General features: G+C 34.1%; 1 protein-coding gene and 1 long non-coding RNA gene across 3 annotated transcripts in view; both read left to right on the top strand.

The window, feature by feature from the left end:
* Positions 1-456: 456 nt before the first annotated feature.
* On the top strand, positions 457-16,588 carry LOC111696556 (uncharacterized). 2 transcript variants are annotated; one of them, XM_023466190.1, is made up of 13 exons: positions 458-708; positions 839-1,199; positions 2,339-2,448; positions 5,730-5,826; positions 6,055-6,349; positions 9,086-9,154; positions 9,394-9,511; positions 9,807-9,996; positions 10,867-11,436; positions 11,532-11,876; positions 12,642-12,839; positions 13,979-14,055; positions 14,290-16,588. In XM_023466190.1, the coding sequence occupies exons 2-13, from the start codon at positions 840-842 to the stop codon at positions 14,498-14,500; spliced, it is 2,640 nt and encodes an 879-aa protein (XP_023321958.1). In that variant the 5' UTR covers positions 458-708; position 839; the 3' UTR covers positions 14,501-16,588. The 2 variants fall into 2 exon arrangements, with proteins under 2 accessions (XP_023321959.1, XP_023321958.1); XM_023466191.1 differs by lacking the exons at positions 13,979-14,055; positions 14,290-16,588 and adding an exon at positions 13,835-13,945 and having other exon boundaries at positions 457-708.
* Positions 16,589-21,073: 4,485 nt separating this feature from the next.
* The window catches only part of LOC111696528 (uncharacterized), a 3,737-nt gene continuing 1,419 nt past the window's right edge, over positions 21,074-23,391 (top strand). Inside the window, exons 1-2 of the long non-coding RNA XR_002764107.1 lie at positions 21,074-21,167; positions 22,442-22,469. This is a non-coding gene — a long non-coding RNA (uncharacterized LOC111696528). The remainder of the gene's footprint in view (positions 21,168-22,441; positions 22,470-23,391) is intronic.

Genomic DNA, 23,391 nt, shown 5'->3' on the forward strand with positions numbered 1-23,391 from the left:
TATATTGTGAAAGAAAGGCGCAATACACTTGATAATATTATCAAGTTCAAGCGTAAAAACGTTTCTTTACGGAATATAAAGTGATTGTTAATTGTCAAAGTTTTGGCGGATTTTGTGAGAAGTTTTGTGGATTTCTGCCGGGATGAGAGGAGGGGGGGGGGGAGGAGTTAGTACCGCGGCATACGAGGCAAATACAAGAAAACTAATGATTCAGCTCATTTTAGTTATATCAGCGGTTTAATAATATTTAACAACTCATTCATATAAAGTACAAGATTTCTCACAGTCGCAATTTAGTTAAATATTGTTCCTCATAAATTGTCTATTTTTTGTCAAGAGTTTTAACAGAAGATTTCTAATTATCTGGTATCAATGCGATCACGTGGCAATAGTTTCGTCAACTGGCGTTTCATCATACATTCCTTTCATGCGATGACATCATTAATTTTTGTCGTGTGATGGATATATGTGATCAAAACAGTTTTGTTTCAGATTTGATAAACTCCATGTAGGTTTCTCTATATTTGCATCCGGCAAGTTTATCAATGATATAGATTAATCCTAAACTAGAAACAGCAATATAGTCTTCACTCGAGTCAAATTGGAAGTGTTTATGATCTGAACTGTTGTAAACTAGCAAACAGCTGTTATTATCAACATGGACTGTGGCAGCATTTTCTAAAGAGCAGCTTACAGTTAAGATACAAGGTACGATCCTATTTTTTCAGGATTAAATGGCACTTTGCGCCAAATTTATATTAATAATTCTAGCTTTTACATCTTTTTCGAGTCCGTCCTAGAGAAAGATTTCAATCATTAACTCCAGTTTTTTTTCTAGAATGGTTGGTGGGGTGGAGCAAGCCACACCCTTTCCTCGAGTATATTCCCCACCCCCTTCCACCCACCCTCCGCCTGGATTTTCATCAACTCCGCCCCCTGCCTCCTCACCTATACACATACCTGCCCGAGGATTAGTTCATCCTGGAGACACCATTTTCGATCTTAGCGGAATGGACACCGTCCGCCTCGTGGAGAGAGAGACCCATACTGAACAGGAGCCGAATACGGCGGTAGATGAAACTACGCCACTTCTGAATACTATCTCTTCTCTTAGTAGTTCTATTGCTGGTATGAGAAGTACTAAACCTTTATCTGTTCCGACCATAGAGAATCGTCTCAATCCTTACGGGAATGCACAGGTTAGATTTTTTATGTCTAAAGTTATTTCTATCAATTGTTAATTGCTTTATAACCGTGATGAATCTCTTACTAAATTTGACACCTCTTTTTGAAAAGTCGTGTTGGGTATCATCGTTTCCACTGTGGAAATCGGGTTTAAGTCATATCTCATACTAAAGGTTCGGTCTCAGGTATAAATATAATAAAGTACATTGTATTACTTAAAGCAGGAGTGCATCGTGGGATTTTGTGGAAGGTGTAAGACTTCACTTTGTGGCATATTTTGGTGTCTTAAGTGTCATTTTTGGTGTAGTGGGTGTACACTGTATTAGAGTAATTCCAGAAGATACCTTGGATTAATGTGACCCTACATTTCAATAGGGAAATAAAATTGCATTTATTTAAACCTTTGTCTGATATTGTTGGAAGCATTGTTTAGGATCAAGATTTTGGTTTCCTGGATCCGGATCCGCAAAAATATGCGGAACCACGGGACAAAATATCGATTAAAAACTGCAAAAAAAAATGACACTCAAAACTCAAATCTGAACTATTAAAAAGAGAGATATTAGAAATTTCCTGTTTTTTGAATGGCTTATCAAGTTTCAGCATAAAAATAAGCGAAAAAGTAAGACAACAAACTTGAAAATTCTGCACAAGTTTATAATTCTGACAATTATTGCTTCGGCATGGATCTGTTGGATCCGCAACATTTTGGCTTTCTGGATCCGGATACGCAAAAATATGCGGAACCACGGATCCGGATCCAAGGGCAAAATATCAATCAAAAACTGCAAACAAATATCATCAACTCCCAAAACTCAAATCTGAACTGCTAAATAAAGAGATTGTCAAAAATTTCCTCATCTCTGAATGGTTCACCGAGTTTTAGCATGGAAAAAAACGGGAAAATTAAGTAATTTGAAAATTCTTAAACTTTTTACAGTAAATCTTAGGGAAATGTTCATGATCTAAACCCTGATCCGGATCCGGATCCATTTTTTCCAGTGCGAATCCCGGATCCATATCATAATTAAATGGATCTTAAGCACTGTGACAATGAGCAGAAATCTACAAGTCAATATAATAGAGAAATCTCAATTGAAACTAATCAATTTTCAAAAAAAGAAACATGTCCGTTATCTTTGTTTTCTAATAGATTGTTGAGAGACTATTATCTGGTGGAGAGAGGCAGCATTTTCAGTATCTTCAGTGGAATCAGGAGGGTTTAGAGAAGATGCAACAACTCAAGAAGAAGAAGGAGAAGAGGTGAGAATATAGCCAGGGGTGTTGAATATTTTTTTGAACAATCTTACTCCCTTCTCTCCCCCTTTTTTTCCTCAGTTGATTTTTTTGCAAATCGCCAAGAATTAATACGGTTTTATTCGCTCATCAGGGAAATAAATATTTTTTTTTGGGGGGTGGGGGGATAAATGATCAACTGAACTAGAGAGACTGCCAGGTTTAAAGTGGTGGCACTCAATTTAAACCTTTCAAAACTTACATCCCTACCCCTATGCTATTATAAATTAAAAAAATCTGCACTGGGTGTTAAGTATCATTCTTAAATTTATTATTGAAGTTTCTTTAAAAGTCAGCATTATCTTCAAAATGTAATTTCCAATTAGTAAGAATCCGTGAAAATATTGAAGAAAATCCACCTAAAGTGGACAGAATCAGTATGTACATTTAAAGGAACAGACCTGCTATGTAAGATAGTTGAACTGAGTATGCAGTGTGTCGGCAAATTCTTTAGGATTTATTTAAGACACATAAAACTTCTAAAGATGTGTTAATCCTGAGTTTGAGCGCAAAGTCGACGTGAAAAATCGTACTTTTGGGTGGAAACGTTTAACAGAATTTTGTTTTTAATTATTAAATAACGACGACAAATCGAAAATAAGTAATCTTGTTCAATTATTAGTTTTTATTTTATCATTATTCTGGTTTCTCATTATTCACCAAGATTTTCTGGAATAATTATTTAAAAGACGACATTTGAAGAATTTGAAAAAATCTGCGAAGAAATTCAAAATAATAATGAAAACTAAATATTTGATTCTAGCATTGAGTTATTTACAAATTTCTATTGAGAAATATGTGCTTAACCATCTAATTAGATTACTGTATAATTTTAACTTTATTTTTCGTCGTCGTTATATAGTAATTTTAAAAAACCAGATTCTGAAAACGTATCCACTCAAAAGTACGATTTCGAACGTCGACTTTGCGCTTAAACTCAAGATTTACAGATCTTTAAAAGTTTTATTTGTCTCAAATGAATCCTACTCATAGCATACTCAGTTCAACTACCTTGCATAGCCGGCCTGTCCCTTTAAAACAAGCCATCATTAAGCATAAACAATACAACTTAAATATATATTCTTAAATTCAGATGAAATAAACAGCAAAGCTTAAGATTTGACCGGAAAAATTCGAACCTATTAGTTCCAATAAATATTAAATGTTGAGTGTTGACTTATGTATATAATATAACTGTCAATTTACAAAATATGATTTTAATCTTATCTGTGACATGAATATATTAAACCGCGGTTTTTAAACTCAACAAACAATCAATGTTTGAACTTTACACTTGCAATAAAATATTCGCGTTGTTTAAGAAAATTCTCCTTATCTTGTATAAAGGTTTTACTTTTTCCTCGTCTCTTCTACTTCGCACTCGACAATTCTTAAATATTCTCCCCCCCCTCCCTTATATTCCCCCCCCCAATATATTTTTATCCTCAATTCAGAAAAGAAACCCTTAAATATGTTCTACCTTATTTATTATCTTCCCCCTCCCCCCTTGTTTGTAAATCTTAAATATAATGTGTAGAGCAGTTCTTGTGTTTAGTCTACAGAGTTGCATTTTTATTTGTTTCTGTTAATAGATTTAAAACTACGAAACAAGTTTTAGAATTTTAATTATCGAACACATAAACATTGAATTTACTATACATGCAAATTTTAAATTTGATAAAATTTTTATCACACCTTAATCAGATGAATTCGAACAAAGTTTTTCTCTTAAACCCGTTTTTTTTTTGGGCTTTAAATTTCATTTTCATCATTCTTTTGTAGTATTTTAGCATTGGGAAAATAGCTTAATTAGGGGGTGGGGGTTCTGAATATTAATACCCCTGACTGGGAGGGGGGAGTGGGAATAAACATGATACTTCAAACAAGAATATTATAACTTGGATTACTATAGTTTATACCGGACATTCTTGTTTTACTTTTTAAAAGTGTATTTCCAGAAATCTAGCAATTGTAACTAATTATTAATTTGAATACTTTTATTTTCTATTGTCACGTCAATAGAATTAAAATAAAAATGCGGAAAATTGTTTTTTAAAATCCACTTGAAATGATATTTATGTAACCTAATTTAACTCTACCAAATTGCACTTCTTCGCTTCTGTTTAAATTTAATTGATCGTTAGAATCGAGGATGTATATTTTATGTAATATCATATCTGTTCGGTTCCATAGTAGTAAACCTATCCTGAAAGAATTCTCATTATTACACTGCTCAGAGTCTAAAACTAAAGAACGAAAAGTTTTGACTTAAATTTTAAGTTCATGGTTAAATGCCACTTCTGACTTAATTTAAACCTGAACTTTAACCGTGAGGTTAAATATTTAACCCTGTGGTTAAATATTTAACTCGCCGAAATCGACGAGTTAAAATTTAAACACAGGGTTAAAATCTTAAAATCCTGGATTTTCCCTATTTGTCTATTATTCAATCATCATTTAGCTGAGAAAGTGGCATTCAACTTTACGNACCCTACAGCTAAAACTGGGTTTGAAGTACTTCAGCAATCACCATATCTCGCATAGCTCGAGTTGTAGTGATGCCTCAATCCAAAACATTGAATCTTAGTTTTTGGAAACTAGTCATTGAGATATTAGTGTCACAAACTTTTTGTGGGTCTTAGCACTCCATAGCAATGAAATGAATCTTCATGAATCTTCATCATTTCATTTCTTGAACTGGTTCTCGCTTGATAACAAGCAAATGCATAATATATTGGTAAACAAACAAACTTAACTAGGGAAACATTCACACCACATCCATTATTTACAAATAAAGAACCAATTTTTACTTAAAAAAGAGTTCTTAACATTTTTCCATTGTAACACTAAAAAAAATAGAAAAAGTAATAGTCAGAACAAGAGCCTAAGTGAAATATTAATACTTATTTGCAACTCTTCATCATGTCAATTGTTCCAACTTGATAAAGTCGTATTTCACACATTAAAAAGTAATTAGTGTTTTCGGTATTTGCTCATGAAACCTGACAAATATGATTAAATATTAATCTTATGAGGAAAAAATTTAGTAGTGGAGTTGTTAAACGAGATAAAATAATCTTGATGTAATCGTTAAAGCATACATCAAGATTATTTTATCTCATTTAAGGATTTCCATTAATGCATTTTTTCATCACAAGATAATCGTAATCTATCAAAAGTAATATTCCCCACAACCTCCATATTGAGGGTTTCAGTTTTTCGTCTCAATTTTCTACTCAATATTCTAGAGCTAAGAAGGCCCGAGAACGAAATGTGAAAGAGGTGAAGAGAGCCGAGGAGGTGGAAGGTTATGAAGGCGAAAAGGAACTAGCGGATATACTACAGGTCAATATACGTATCATTGAATAAAAACATATATGGATCGTACTGGAAAAAATATACTCCTGGCAATAAATGTAGAAAAGGGGAAATAGCAAATAAGAATTGTAAGCAGATAAGAACCAAAGGGAACGTTTCTTAAAAAGCTCTACGTGAATTTGATATCTACTACTTGGCTCTTGGACTCTATTTATGACTCATAATTGAATTAATTTGTAATTTTATCATTTGTAGGGTCTTGGAGAAAATGCGGGAGAAGATAAATTAAAGAAAATACGCAAAACCAAGGATTTTAAAGAGAAGAAGGAACGGAAACGGAAACCGGTTGAAAAATGCGTGGAAGATGAATCGGAAGATGAGAAGGATGAAGAGGAGGAAGACGAGAAGAAAAAGATTGTCAAAGAAACTGAGGGAAAGAAAGCCTTAAAGAAGAAGATTGGTTCTGAAAATGAGAAGATTAAAGATAGTTTAAAGAATCCTGTTCTAGTCAATATTCAAGAGACAAGCAAACCTTTTACTCTTCCTGCAGGTCAATTCATATTTATTTAAGTTTCAAATGATTTTTATTGACTTGTTGGATCAATTTGGTTAGGGGCAGGGGCGGACTACAGGGGGGGGGGACACAGGCCCCACCTTGAGCTCATGGAGGTCCCCCCTCTCTAAGGAAATTTATGATATGAAAAAAACATCAAGGGATGAATGACACAACGATAATAGAATTTAATAAATAAACTAAAATATCCGTTAAAATTGTTTTCTCATCTTACTATTTATACCAATATGCCTGTAAAATCACAGATAGAAAGTGTGAGAACTGGAGTTAACAGATAGAAAGAAGAAGAACTGGAGTTCACAAATAGAAAGTAGGAGAATTAAAGCTAACAGATTGAAAGTAGAAGAACTGGAGTTTACAGATAGAAAGTAGGAGAATTAAAGTTTACAGATAGAAAGTAGAAGAACTGGAGTTCACAGATAGAAAGTAGGAGAAATAAAGTTTACAATAAGAAAATAGGAGAACCTAAGTTTACACAAAGAATGAAGGAAAAATGGAGTTTACAGATAGAAAGTAGGAGAACTTGAGTTCACAGATAGAAAGTGGCAGATTTATAGTTTACAGACATAGTAGGAGAGAACTAGATTTTACAGATAGAAAGTAGGAGAACTGGAGTTTGCAGATAGAAAGTGGCAGACCTAAAGTTAGCCGACAGAAAGTAGGAGAGAACTAGATTTTACAGAAAGAAAGTAGGAGAGAACTAGATTTACAGATAGAAATTAGGAGAACTGGAGTTTACAGATAGAAATTGGCAGACCTAGAGTTTATAGATAGAAAGTTAGAGAACTGGAGTTCACAGATAGAAAGTGGCAGACCTAGGTTTTACAGATAGAAAGTAGGAGAGAACTAGATTTTACAGATAGAAAGTAGGAGTACTAGAGTTTATAGACAGAAATGGGTAGAACTGGAGTTCACAGATAGAAAGTAGGAGAACTGGAGTTTACAGATAGAAAGTGGCAGACCTAGGTTTTACAGACAGCAAGTAGGAGAGAACTAAACTTTACAGAGAGAAAGTAGGAGAGAACTAGATTTTACAGATAGAAAGTAGGAGTATTAGAGTTTATAGACAGAAATTGGTAGAACTGGAGTTGGAGACTGGAGCTTGTGAATTATTTTTTTTAACAAAGAAGGAAAAGGAATTAATTGCTTTTTGTTCAATTTTTAGGGGGGGGGGGCGAATTTTTTATAGACCCCCCTGAGATAATGGTTTTGTCCTAGTGTTGTGAGGACCACGGTTTTTTTTCACGCATAATTGTAGATATTTGGCTACTTGAATCCTCAGAAAGAATTATAATGGGCAGACACTGAACTCAAACCTTCGAGTGTGCGAGGTGGGGAAGACTTCACTGCAGATTTTACTTATGTACATGACAACTTTTTCAATAATTTTTAATTGAATTAGTTTTTTTTTAGGGTTAGGTAAGGTTGGGACACTTTCTGGGCCGAGCGCTGCTGCTAGGACACGCTAGGGGGCCGAGCGCTGCGGCCACGGGTTAGGTTAAGTTATGACACTTTCTTTTATTTAGGGTTAGGTTAAGACACTATCTGGGCCGAGTGCTGCGGCTAGGACAGGCTAGGAGGCCGAGCGCTGTGACCACGGGTTAGGTTAAGTTATGACACTTTCTGCGCCGAGCGCTGCGGCTAGTATTCAATCTCGATCTACAAATGTCATCCCCCCTTAATCATGCTTTTAATTAAGCGCGGCAGTGAAGTCTTCCCCATCCTGCACACTCGAAGGTTGGAGTTCTGCGTCTGCCATTATAATGTAACGATAGTTATTTCAGAGGTGTATGCATTTTTAGTACTGCTGTGTACTGTCTCTTGCATTTTTAGTACTGCTGTGTACTGTCTCTTGCATTTTTAGTACTGCTGTGTGCTGTCTCTTGCATTTTTAGTACTGCTGTGTACTGTCTCTTGCATTTTTAGTACTGCTGTGTACTGTCTCTTGCATTTTAGTACTGCTGTGTACTGTCTCTGGGCGGTAAAGTAAACACAAGACGGATGACCCATCCTGACATGGGATCCATCTTTCACATAAAAAATTCATTAAAATATTCTGGTCGTAGGAAACTATTATGTGAATTATCAAAATGTTTAAAATTAAATACCTTCATCCTACTCGGATACTAGAGGAGCACTGATGCATCTATTCTTGTTTACAAACACCGCTCAAAGAGAACTAGTTTCATTAAGTACGCAGAGAATACGCAACAGCAATTAACTTTTCTTGCATTATAACCTTGAATCCTCGTATGTTTGGCGGATCTGAATCAATAAAGATAAAATATTGTGGATCCGACTGTTTCTAATTATCAAATGAATTTATATAAATGTACTTTTTTCAAATTATTGACGACGTAAAACCCCTTTTCTTTCTCTACCAAACTCACTCTCTCTGGGGACAGTGGTTAGGGGACTGAGGCAGAATGACAACCAACGATTCGAGACTCGTTGACAATTTTGACATTCCTCCGTCAAGTCGCCCTTATTTTGTTGATTTTTGCTCAATAACCGAGACACAGAAAATAATTTAACTTTTTACAAAAATCTTATTCAACAAATTTGTTTAGGCCACTTATAAAACTCGTCATTATTCTCGCGGTATTTTGAGCATTTTTCTTGGGAAACTAATAATTTTACGCGGCTTCATATTTGACGACAGTTTTTATTTTTATTATTTAAAAATATATATTCACAATGAATATATTTTAGACGGACTTGGACCTAGAAGTAGAAATAACAGTGAACAGTCAACAGAAAGTAGTTTTGTACAAGTTAAAGGTGAGAAGTTAATCTTAGCAAGTTTTTTAAAACCTTGAAAAAATAATAAGTATTTTGGGTAGAATATCAAGATATTTTTCAGTGCTTTAACTAAGCATTTTGATCCAACATTCTAATGCTAAATTTTTGAAAAATCGTTAAATGTCTAAACTGAGAAGGACGTATAGGGGAGCTGCCAACCATCGCCGTGTTGATCAATATTGTTTAAATTGTTACGTTTTACTAATTATTCGTTGTAGGGAAGAAGAATAGAGGGAGGAGAGGTAAAGAGGAGGAGGAGAGTAAGGATGAGTTCATGCAGAAGAATGGAGGAGGAGGGAACAGAGAGACTAAGAGAACATCTAACTACTCTCTCAGGTGATGAAGACAGTACACTTGCAAAAGAAAACACAATTTCATTGAAAATTTGGAGATTTTATTCACCCTTTTTTATACTTCTCCTTACCGAAAAATTCATTAATTTTTTCTTAATCATTGAATAAAACCTCTTACTTCTGGTACTTAGACAATACTGGACACAGGACAGTAGGACATTCGACAAGACATCTACTAGAACGCTAAAATTATAACCGTTGAGTGTAGACTGAACGGGGGAAGGGAAAAGATCACCAGGGAAAATGTAATCTAAGGAAATTCACAAAAATGTTTTTAGGTCTCGTGAGGTGCCAGTTGTAACAGATTATGATAACAAAAACCCCTCGTGGGCCCAGGAACACCAACCCTGGTCCTCAGAGCATCATTCCCGGGCCCAACCTGGTATTCAATCCAAAGCTAAACTGCCAACCCCTCCCCCTACTCTCCCTGATACTAGGAAGGAGTTCCCCACCCTGGATATTGCTCAGGTAGGATATATTGTTTATATGGACTGTATAGCGGAACTTCAAGGGACTCTTCCATGCAAAGATGACGATGCCCGATTTACTACGTTACCCTTTTAAAGCTATGACTAATCAGTATGCATTAGATAGAAATGTTTTTTCTTTTAACTGTTCTTATTTTCATTTGCATGTTCTTTGCGATAGTGACTTGCGCATTTTTTGCTTTTAAAAAACAATGGAGAAAATCTCAAAAATAACCACTTTTCGTGACAGGAAACCACAGTACAGGAAACCACAGTATCTTTCCACATTTTTCAATAGATTAAGCTTTCAAGGTTACCAGTTGTTAATTGGGCATTGAAATTACGCTTACAGTCCCTATAAAGGTTTTTTTTGGTCGTCGTTTTGAGAAAATAGTTCTAGAATTGGGTTAGCCTCGAACATGCGTAATGCAATGATTGTCCTATTCCAATTTAAAAATTTATTTTAATCAAGGTAATGTTTTTTTCAAGTTGTTTATTCCCAGGACTGCTCTGGGAGTACAAGGGAAATATCTTTTTTTTATCCAAGTAAAATATTGATAATGCATTAGTTCAGTGAGAAGTTTATTTTGTTAAACGTTTATCTCTTATTTTTACCATTTCTTAGAGTTGAAAACTGTTCTAATATTTGAAGAAAAATTGATAAGTAAGCTGCATAGCTAAACTGACCATTTTAATTTAAGACATTAACTGAACTTTTAAATCCCCTCTAAATTTGAAGATATTGATGGGGGATAGTAAAAAATAATCAAATTAAAATACAGATTTTGTCCGTTCTTTATCAGATTTAAAAATTAGAAAATTGATTTTATATTTGAAAAATGTTGAAAAGTAAAGATGGTTTTGTTTTCAGGATTTCCCAGCTCTGCTGCCCTCCTCTCTACCGGAGCTAATTCTTCCCTCCGCTTGGGTTAAAACTCCGACTATTCCTCGTGATACCAAGGCTGTGATAAATCCATTTCCTCTTCTCTCAGAGCAGGCTCCGGTGCTCTCAGAGCAAGCTCCGGTGCTCTCAGAGCAAGCTCCGATCTTTTCGGAGCAAGCTAAGCTTATTCCGGAGAAAATTTCTGGACAATCTGGCGAAACCTATAATAATTGTGATATAAACATGAAAGGAGTAAATAAATCCGCCCCGGTTAGTGCTGAAGTGAAAGTATCAGAAAAGGGCTTCACGGACAAATGTGAACAGGTCAAATGTGGTTTAATTGAGATTGTGGAGCCGGCTATAAACAATATTGGAGACGGAGCTAGTAAAGTGATAACTAATGTCGACCAAGCTCCTGAAAGCAAAGTCGAGAAAGCTTCTGGAAGCTTTGTAGATGGAGAAGTTGTGTCAAATTCCACGGATCAGGATAATTTCGAGTTTGATACTCGAACTAATCCTGTAGTTTTAGGTGCTGAGTTCCTAGAAGAATCAACAGAGGTATTCTTTACATAATTGAATAATAATTTTTCATGTTTCATTTTCTGCTTTTAACAAATTTTTTAATAACTATTATATTTAAATGTTATGTCCAGATAAGTTTTGGGTTTGATGTGAACGAGGAGCTGGTTTCTCTGTCCATGGCTGGAGAAAGTACTATTCCGTCCACTCCACTCCAAAGTGGTTACACCACACCGGTCCCGGAGCCAGTAAATGCCTCTGATACCGCCGTAGCAACCGCTTCTACCTCATACGCCCCCGCTCCAATTGAATCCTATGACGGAGCGATATTATGCTACGGAGCCCTGGAGGGCGGATATGTTGCCACTGAGGCAAGGTTGGTTTCTATCAGTGCTTCTCCGCCCTTTGGTTTGATTAATGGTGTTGGAATTCAGAACAGTGGGATTCCTCCCCCTTTCCCAGCACACCTAACTGCTCAGGTCAATATGAAATCATTTTACTTGGTTTAGGGGTGTACTGTGTAATACAGGAGTAAACTTGTTGAACAAGAAGACGACATTTATTTGTTAATAGCGAATATTTTTATCAGACGCTTAAAAATCATTCAGTTTCTATCCCAGAGTTCTATGGGCCCCACTGTGTATATTTATAGATATCTTCCCGGTGGGGGGATTGTGTAAATTTATAGATATCTCGGGNTTCCCCTTAAATTCATTGTCTCCCTCAACCAGTGCTAAGGATTCATTCAATTTTGATGCGGATTCGGATCCAGGTCATTTCTTTAAGATTTACTGAATTTTTTAACAAAAAATAATTTTCAAATTTTTGTTTTATTTTTTTTCGCTTATTTTTATCCTTAAACTTGGTGAACCATTCAGAATTAAGGAAATTTTATTATCACTCTTTTTTTCTAAAGTTCAGATTTGGGTTTTAGCAGTAAAAAAGTTTTTTTTTCAGTTTTTGGTTGATTTTTACCCTTGGATCCGGATCCGTGGATCCGCATATTTTTGTGGATCCGGATCCAGGAAGCCAAAATCTTGCGGATCCAACGGATCCGGATCCTAAGCACTGCCCTCAACACCATTCAAAAAAGGCCTTCTACGGAAGTACGTAGAACCTAACCATTTCAATGATATTAAGTATGAATGGAAAGAGAAACATAACTTTTTTATTTATGTCTCTAGAAATTGCATGGACTAAGAATATTATTTTTTTCTAAGCTTAAAATAAAAAAATATTTTTAGATAAACCCTGAGATGGTTAACACAGATATGGTGGAAGACCAAGAGGCGGGCACAGCCGCCGTATCCCCAGAGTCCGGTATAAGCTCCGCCAGTCCTTTGTCCTGGCAGGTTGAGGACAATATTGGCGGTGAGGACAGATCCTCGTCCTCTCCTGTTCTCCTGCAGCCCGGTTCATATCCTCGCAACAATAAAAAGAAGGTTGGACATTCTTAAATATTTCCCCACATTTTGGATTAATATCTATCTACTAGTTATTATTTTAGTTTTGTCATTTGTTCTCTGGTTCGAAATTTTCTGCTTAAGGCTGCGTTTCGTTTGGTCCTAAGATTAGAGGCTTAAATATTGCGTGAAGCTTCCAATTTACGTTAGCTATATAGTCACGGAAGAAAATTTTGGGATCGGAGGTCATTGTCCTTCTTTTTTACCTCAAAAACGCAAAACTTTATTTTTCAATTAATTTTTTTCATTTCAGAGTAATTTTTCTTCCGCTGCTTTGTAATGTAGTAGTGGGTTAAATTGTTTGTTTTTTCCGCTGAATTTGGGTAAAATAAATGATATTTTGGGAAAGCAAGGAGGTGATAAGGCCAACCACATCATTTCTTCATCCGAACCACCTCATCCATGCATTTTTTCTCTTTAAAATGGTCAAATCTAGGGAATTTTTTTAATCCTTGTATGAAGTGTTTAGGGAGCTAGTATAATTGAGGTTAACAGTAGTATAATATACATTTTTAGGGAGCTACAGTGAAACCCTCAATAACGAATACATCGGAAAAATTTATCAAATGTTGTCTTGACAATTTTTCAATAAGTTTTTTACTATAATTCGTAAATTTCAATATTTGCAAAAATAAATAAATAGCCATAAATATGCGGGAACAGTTTTAAAGAGTTCCATATAATCATATAATTAAAAAACTAAATATCTGCAACATTCCATTATCAGAAAGTGAAGCATACAACATTTGATGAATTCTTTCGATGTATTCGTTATTAAGGGTTTCACTGTAGTATAATGGAGGTTAACAGTAGTATAATATAAACTGTTCAGGGAGCTAGTATAATTAAGGTTAACAGTAGTATAATATACATTTTTAGGGAGCTAGTATAATTAAGGTTAACAGTAGTATAATATATACTGTTCAGGGAGCTAGTATAATTAAGGTTAACAGTAGTATAATATACATTTTTAGGGAGCTAGTATAATGGAGGTTAACAGTAGTATAATATATACCGTTCAGGGAGCTAGTATAATTGAGGTTAACAGTGGTATAATATATACTGTTTAGGGAGCTATGATAATGGAGGTTAGCAGTAGTATAATATTTATTATTAAGGGAGCTAGTATAATGGAGCAGGTTAACAGTTCTTTGGAACACTGGAGCAGACATTCAACCCCGGAGCCGGCTTATAGGTATACACATTGAACAAGTATAGAAGGGTTTTAGATTAAAAAAAAACATCAAATAAATTCACGTTCAATCATATTTTATAACTGGATATTATTTTTTGTTTATATTTAAACAGTTTTCAATTTCATGTAAAATCACGAAGTTTGTCCAAAATAAGGCAAATTTGTTCAGTAAATGCCATTCAACAAGTCTTGTCTCTTCTTAAATGAAAATTATTTTATTTATTCTACTTTCAGGGGATCCCCAACAGCCTGGCAGTTGTCAAGAACAGATAACAGCGTAGCAGAGGACAGCGGTCTAGGTTTAGCTGATGACAGTGTTGTTACTAGTCACGTGGTTAAACCTGCTGCTGGAACTGCTAACTACCCGGAGATTGTGGGTTTCCTTCAGAAGAATTGGATCAAGGTCGCGCAGGACAAGAAGATCAACATCTACCAGGGGGAGTAGGGGGAGTAAAAGATCTTCATCAACCACTTGATCTACATCCAGTAGATCTACATCAACTACTTGATCTACATCCAGGAGATCTACATCAACCATTTTATCTACATACAGGAAATCTTCATCAACTACTTGATCTACATGCAGTAAATCTGCAACAACCACTTGATCTACATCCGGTAGATCTACATCAACCACTTGATCTAAATACAGTTGATCTACATCAACCACTTGATCTACATACAGTAGATCCTCGATCTAAGCAGTTGATATACATGATACAGTTGATACACAAATTGCAATTGATCAACCGGGATAATAAATTTATCATCATGTAGACTCAGATCAACCCAGAGCTTATCTTCTAACCCAAGTAGATCAACTATTTGATCAGTTCTTGCTTCAGTTGCAGTAGTAGATCAAATATTAATTTCATTATGCTCTTCATGATAAATTAATTGATCAATCTCTTATTTAGTTGTAGTAGTAGATTAATTAGAAAACTGATTCTGAGTTAATTGATCATTCCCTGCTTCAGTTGCGTTGAAGATCAATTACTTAACTGATCCTGCTCTTCAAGATCAATTTTCCGACTTCGAAATTAATCTTTTATTGTTCCAATATATTTCCGAAGATAAGAATTCTGATAAAAATGAGATGTTTAATGTCTAATATACATTCTGAAAACCCCAGTTAAAATTCTGATTTAATTAATGTTTGGTTTGAAGTAATCAAGTTCAAATTAAAATGCTGCCGCTAAATATTTAATTTTAACGGTAAATTGAAGGGGAGGGTTTTTTTTCGTCAATTGTCCTGGCAAACTTTCTCCGTTTTTGAACTCAATTTATTGTTCTTCAGTGTACATAAAATTGATACTTCTAGTTTTCTAGTTTGTTCTCAGAGAAGTAGCATCATTAAACGCTTTTTTTAAAGTTCGAATCGAGCTTTCGATGCTTTAAGTTTTAAGAATGGTGTTTGCTGAACTAACGTCCTTAATTTTTCTTTCTTTTATAAGTTCTCATTTTTATGGTTTCCAGGGGTGCCTTTTTTCTTTAGAAATGCTTAAGAATTATTTTTTACATTTTTCATTTGTCATTTATAACAAAAATCTAGTTGAAAAGAAGGGTTTGACCAAATTTGTTCTTTTATTGCTGACACATTTTGTTGTTACAGCCTTCCCTTTTTTGAGTAAAAATGCCAATATAAACCTTTTTTGTTGAAAAATATACAAATACCAGTTTTAATGTTGCAAAGACGTCATTCAACAATCAGTTGTATTTTTTATTTTCTGCTTTTTAAATTGAACTTGTTCTAAAAATAAATTGGGAAGAGATTTCTAAAATTCAGTCTGAGTTTACGGAGTACATTTTTAGTCCGTATCCATTGATTTATTTGTACTCTACAGTACATCATTACAGAGTACAATTTGTTCAGTACAGTACACGTTCAATACAATTTATAATTAGCGTTGTGAAAATTGAACTATTATATTGTACAACACATTGTGTATTGTACACGGTTCATTTGGAAATACACACCTTAACGTATTTTAGTGGATCATGTGTTGGTGCATATTTTTTATGTACCAGAAGTATATTAGTGTAATGTTGGTTGTTGTACTGTTTTGTACTGCACACAGGTCCTGTAACTACGGTTTTCTTCCGTTTAATAAAATTCATGTGATATTATGTACCGTATCAGGTCGGCATTGTAATTCCATTTTTATTATGATTATTAATATGTTGATTTTATGATTATAAATTTGTACTGATCAACAAACTGATTTCCGGAGACAAGAAAGGTTCTAAGAGAATTGAGTTCACAGACTCAGTCTTAAATTGTGCATAATTACTTCTCGTGGAACCTGAAAGAACTCGGGATCTTAGTGTGTTATCTTTCTAAATATAACCATCGTCAAGTTCCCAGATTTTCTGGTTCCTTATCCCGGATATTCTAGTTCCTGTTCACTGAATAATTTATTTCCAATAATTACAATATGCCGCCTGTACTATTACGATTTTAAGAGTTTAATTCAAAAAATTCGTTTTTATGTAAAAAGAAATTAATTTTTAAATAAACAAGAATTTCGTTTTCTCTTTTTGTTTTGTTAGAGTAGAGAGAATCAAATTGTTAAGAAATATTATTTCTCAATTATTTCTGTTTAATCGTAGGGATTTGTAATGTAGAACTTATTGGTTAAATGTATNTTGTATTCACATTATAAGTTAAGAAGACGCCTTTCATTTATAAACTTAAAAAGGTTTTGGCTTTGAAGAGATTCCCCAAAATCTGAAAAAAATTAAATTTATAGTTGTTTATCCAAAGCATTTAATTGTTTTTCAAATACTTTGCTAGATTTGACCCCGCAGAAAAATATTTACCAAAAATATCATTTGCTACGTTCTCCCACTCCACCCCCCACCCCTTCGTATATTTTCTCTTATGACGAAAACATTACAAATTTGCAAAGAAAAGTGCCATCTTCAACCAAAAAAAGGTTAAATTCCAGTTCACTCCCTTTTCCTATGCTTTCATGCTATTTTGTTCAGGGGGATTTCCCCCAACCCTGTTAAGGCGTTTACTCGGGGGGGGGGAATGACTGCTTCCCCCCCCCTCCAAAAAAGACGTCCTCCTTCCCTGAAAAATTGGGTTGACGTGCGCCCGCACACCCCCTGGAATAATTAGGATCGCAAGAAGAGAGAGCAGGCACCTTATAGCCCTTTAATTTTGATTATTTGAATTGGAAAAAATTACAAATAAATGACGGGGTTAGTTTATTGAATATACTGCATTTAATTGAATTCCTCCCGGATAAAGTGTAAATTAACTCAAGGAATTTGAAGAACATTATTTTAAGGAGCAATATTTCATAGTGACAAGAATTGAAGAAGGATTTAATTAAATTATATTTAAATTTCTCTCTACAGAACTCATGTACATCGCATGAATTCAAGGACATAAGAACAGTCAATGTTCAACAACCAATATTTTAAACGTCTCTCAGGGGCGGATACAGGATTTAAGTGAGGGGGAGGGGGGCAAGATTTTTTAGGAACCAAAAAATCGCGCAGCAGGGAAAATTTTTTTTGACTTAATAGACTCAAAAAGGTTTAAAATTAATGACTAAAGACTAAAAAACTAGATTTTTAACTTTTCACACATTATAGTTTATAAAGACAGATATTTTTCCTGTTTTGCACTAGGGTTTCTTTCCCTTAAGCATGCTATTGAGAAGCTATTCGGAAAATAGGGAAAAAATTCCAAATTCAGGGGGGGCGAATGTCCCCCCCGCCCCCTGTATCCGCCCCTGACATCTCTGCACATTTATATCTGGTAAGTTGATACATTTCGTCTTATGCGCAATCTATCTTTATCTATGGTTTTATTCCTTTCAAAAACGATCGTTTCGTTTTTGAATGGGAAATTTTACAGAACAAAACGAACGTTTTTCAAAAAAGTCCAAACTGCCCATCCCTATTTGTTAGTAATCCTGTATTTCTAAATTGGGGTTGGACTAAATAACGAACAGATAGGGTGTGGTTATAATCGTATAGTCTAGTAACTTTTTTGCTTTTTAACAAACCATGGATTGAATCTTACTAAACTTAAAAGATTCAGAGATGGAGGCTTGTTGGTTCTCAACATATACATTTAACACTGAATTACGACTTAAAGTCTGAACCATCATGTGATCTTTTTTAAAAACTCATTTAAATAAAAAGTTGCAATATAAGTTCTCAATAAACGAATTAAATTTTGTATTTAAGAAAAGTGCTCAATGGTTTCATCCTCACTTTATTTAGTATTAGCTCGGACGGGAACCCCGGTTTTCTCGAGTTTTCTTTATTAAAGGGTTTCGGATTAAAATTTGAGACGGATCGATCTTAACAGAGATTACCGGTATACATATATATATATATTATATAACTACTATTTCTAGGTTTTGCCTTGTTTGCAGAGTATTTTTAAACATAGATACCATATCTTTTATAAGATATATATATAATATTCAATATTGTGTGCGTTATACAGTATACACCACTCAGTCTCGTCTTATAGGGTAAACATTGTACATTACATTAATTACATTGTACATTACATTGTACATTACATTAATTACATTGTACATATTACATTATATAAAGTTACTTTGTGCAGTAGATTGAAACTTTTGTGTGGATTATTCTACCTAAATCGAAAGCTGGCACTCCAGTATATATAAACTGATATAATCAAGACGACCTCCAGTATATATAAACTGCTATAATCAAGACGACCTCTAGTATATATAAACTGGTAGAATCAAGATTACCTCCAGTATATATAAACTGGTATAATCAAGATGACCTCCAGTGTATATAATACTATAATAAGTATGACCTCCAGTATATATAAACTACTATAATCAAGACGACCTCTAGTATATATAAACTGCTATAATCAAGATGACCTCCAGTATATATAAACTGGTATAATCAAGATGACCTCCAGTGTATATAATACTATAATAAATATGACCTCCAGTATATATAAACTACTATAATCAAGACGAACTCAATATATACCTCCAGTATATATAAACTGCTAAAATCAAGATGACCTTGTATATAATACTATAATAAATATGACCTCCAGTATATATAAACTACTATAATCAAGACGACCTCCAGTATATATAAACTGCTATAATCAAGACGACCTCCAGTATATATAAACTGCTATAATCAAGATGACCTCCAGTATAAAAACTGCTATAATCAAGACGACCTCCAGTATATATAAACTTCTATAATCAAGATGACCTCCAGTATATATAAACTGCTATAATCAAGATGACCTCCAGTATATATAAACTGCTATAATCAAGATGACCTCCAGTATATAAAAACTGCTATGATCAAGACGACCTCCAGTATATATAAACCGCTATGATCAAGACGACCTCCGGTATATATAAACTGCTATAATCAAGACGACCTCCAGTATATATAAACTGCTATAATCAAGATGACGTCCAGTATATATAAACTGGTATAATCAAGATGACCTCCAGTGTATATACTACTATAATAAATATGACCTCCAGTATATATAAACTACTATAATCAAGACGAAAACTGTGTATCATGTGGATAAACTTAGTCTTTACTATCTTCATCACCCTGTATTTCATAAACATGATTTTAATAACTTATGTTCGCCCTAACCTTCTCCTTACCATTTTCCTGATTTATCATCATTCTTATATTTAAAATGTACAATGTACATTGTTTTTATCTGCAATTCTCATTCGTTTATAGTGGGCCAACCAATTAAAACAACTTCTCTGGTTAGGCGGATCCAAACTACATAGTAAATTGTGATTTTTTTATTTGTATTATCTCGTGCTTTGTAGTTGAATAAAATATGAAAATAATCAAGACGACCTTCAGTATATATAAACTGCTATGATCTAAGGGATAAGTCCTTGCATTCACAGTGTCCAAAAGTTGAAAATTTATTAGCATTTTGTCACTGATTTTAAGCTTAAAATTTAAGATCGATTAAAGTTTCAAGAAGAAGTTTTAAAAATATCATATCTAGGGCTAAACAAAAATGTACGTTATATGGTAATGTAAAAATAAATGAGAAAAAACAATGAATAATTTGTAAAGCTCTGTACATTATACGAACAATTACGCTCAGAAGTTAAAAAAAACGAAATCCTTTACATATATCTAAAAAATAAATGAAACAAAAAATACTTTTAAATAATTTTTTATTTACGGGTCATTTTTAGAAATACACAGTGACAGAAGAAACCAATATTTAAAACTAGCCTTTAAAAATACTTTGGCTTTCTAAATTCTGGTATAACGTCTATCACACTAGCTTGTGCTCCTGAAAATTATGAAGATATTAAGAATTTAAGGTACAGGCAAGGATGTTATGAAAGGAAAGTTAATTGCAGTTGCGTACATATTGAAACCAGTTCTCTCTGGGCGGAATTTGTAAACAATAATAGATGCATCATTGTTCGTTTAGTATCTGAGGGGTTAAAAGCATTAAATTTTGATAATTCACATAATATTATCCTATGACCAGCATTTTATGTGAAAGGTGGATCCCATGTCAGGCTTCGACATCCGTCTTGTGTTTACATTACCGCCCAGAGACAGTACACTGCAGTACAAAAGATGCGTACACCTCTGAAATAACTTTCCTTGCATTACAACCTTGTGGGTACAGGTTTCAATTTGTGAAATTGTGAATGATTTATACAAGGAGTATGGGTTGGATGTATTCTTATTTCTCATACAGTAATATTTAACACTAGCTTGGGAACCCAGCACTGCCCAGGTGACTTAAGAATATTTCGCCGTTTACCCGCACTTGAACGATTTTAATGGGAAACAAAATTTTCGCTTTTAATGTCGACCTATACAACTTAGAATCTCATAACCAAGTTAAGAACACTCCCGTGGGTCTCCGAGTTCTCCGATAAAAAATTGGGGCAAATCGGTCGAAGGGTTCCTGAGTTATGATCGGACAAACAAACAGACAGACACCCAAACAGAGATTACAACTTTATATTTATAGATAAAGGAAGCATGAGAGGAATATGGGTTGGATGTCTTCTTATTTCTTCTGCTTTAATTCTCTCCTTTCTACTCAATATTCTTCCTTTTATCTGGTAGAACAATGAATAAATATTTGACAGTTTCCTAAAACTATTGCTGCCTTTAGTTTTTTTCTCTATTTTCTTCCACGGTCAAAGTTTGGCATAAAAAAATAAATATTCTCTAACTTTATTATTCTAAACATTTTCTTTTCTGAAACTATGGCAAATGTTGACCTTGACAGAAGATATATGCAAAAAATGATCCAAACATGACCCAAACATGATCCAAACATGATCCAAACATGATCCAAACATGATCCAAACATGATCCAAACATGATCCAAACATGATCCAACCATGATCCAAACATGATCCAAACATGATGATGATCCATGCAACCTTGATCCAAACATGATCCAAACATGACCAAACATGACCCAAACATGATCCAAACATGATCCAAACATGATCCAAACATGATCCAACCATGATCCAAACATGATCCAAACATGACCCAAACATGATCAAAACATGATCAAAACATGATCCAAAACTACCTGAAACTACCTGAAACTACCTGAAACTAACCCTGCATTATAGACACTATAGCGCGTGGTGGGAAACACAAAGGATGAGACAATTGAAGACTGTACGGAATTTTATTTAGTAATCGTCTTTTCTAAAGAGTTTCAGGTCGTCTATACAGTCTTATCCTTTGCGGGTAACCAGCTGTACATAAAAAATACCTTTTTTAAGTGACTGATTCACAAAGGTACCTTAAAAGCTTTGTCTGATTATGAATGCATAAATTATAAATCATCTTCTCTTAAAAAATATGATTATTTTTAAAAATGGTTTCTCAGAAATATCACTGGCGCATTTCTGTTTAAGAAGAAATGGATTAAATTGTCAGAATCAAACATTAAGCTAGAAAAAAGACGATATCTTCCACATGATTGTTTAGATGAAGGTTTAAAGGGGAATCTTATAATGAATGTCAAGAAACCCCTCTCGTTAGGCGTAAATTCAAGTGACATGCAAAGACGGAAATGTCCTTGAGACTTTAATATGATCAAAAATATGGAAGAGAGCGTAGTTTGCACAATCTTAAAACTGTTTAATTCTAATAATCGCTCTGTTGCTCCTTATGAGCGAGAAATTTGCATGTGACTTTAAAGTGAACCCGCAAATGAAAATAATGCAGTTTATAGAAAAAAAAAGATGATTATAATTATACTTAATCAGACAATGCTTTTCAGCGTATAGTTGTAAATCTGGCGTTGCAATCTTTGCTTGGAGGGTCACTGGACATTACGCTAACAGTACATTTAAAAGATCAATTTCAGGTTTTACTTCAGCTATACGATGAAAAAGGTAATATTTATTTTAATAAATATTTTCACATGATAAATGGTTACTACTTAACACTAAACAGGCCCGGGGGGGGGGCCTTTTACACCTCCCTTTGTTTTTATGCCCTGGCACTCTCGTTTTTGAGACTATCATTTTATTATTTGTCAAAAAAACATGATTTTCACTTTTTTTTAAACCTTAGTAGAAACTGTTCAAATATTAGGTCTTTTTGATTTATCAAATTCAAAATATTGCTGCTTGACCAATTATAAGTTAACTTATAATAAATATCGTATCAAATCCCATAGTTAGAAGCCTGAACAGTGACCACACCTAGATAAATTATGTTGTACATTGTCTGTAAATCTAAATGGGCTTGTAAATAACTACGAAAACCTTTAATTGAGATTAACCTAACCTAGCTACTTCTGTAAATAACTACGTCAAACCTATATTTTGATTACCTTAACTACGTTTGTATATAGCGACATAAAACTTCTAATTACGTCCATTAACTTAACCTGTAATATAGAAATCAAAATAAGTGTCAGTTGGAAAATACTCGACTTTGATTACGATGAGAGAGTAATTTTGTTTCCTTGTTTAGCGACATGGACAGAGGAACCTTAAAGGGAGTGTTCGCGAAAAATGAAAGGGGGTATAGGCTTAATGCGATAAAAAAAGCGCTTTTGATCGCTACTAATCTTATTTCTATCTGTTGCGTCTATAAGGAGAAAATTGATAAAGACGCCTCATACCGAAGAGGGTAGCGCCCATACAAATTGAGGAAGTTGGAACATATGACTTAGACCGTAAAAAAAATCAAATTAATATCAAACAAATCATTCAGATATTACAACCTATAGTCATCGATTATCTTTCGCCACATTTGTATATATTTAATATTTCATCCTAGTTTTGATTTTGTTTTTTAAAATAATAT

Source organism: Eurytemora carolleeae, unplaced genomic scaffold (assembly GCF_000591075.1).
Source record: "Eurytemora carolleeae unplaced genomic scaffold, Eaff_2.0 scaffold159, whole genome shotgun sequence".
Lineage (NCBI taxonomy): Eukaryota > Metazoa > Arthropoda > Copepoda > Calanoida > Temoridae > Eurytemora > Eurytemora carolleeae.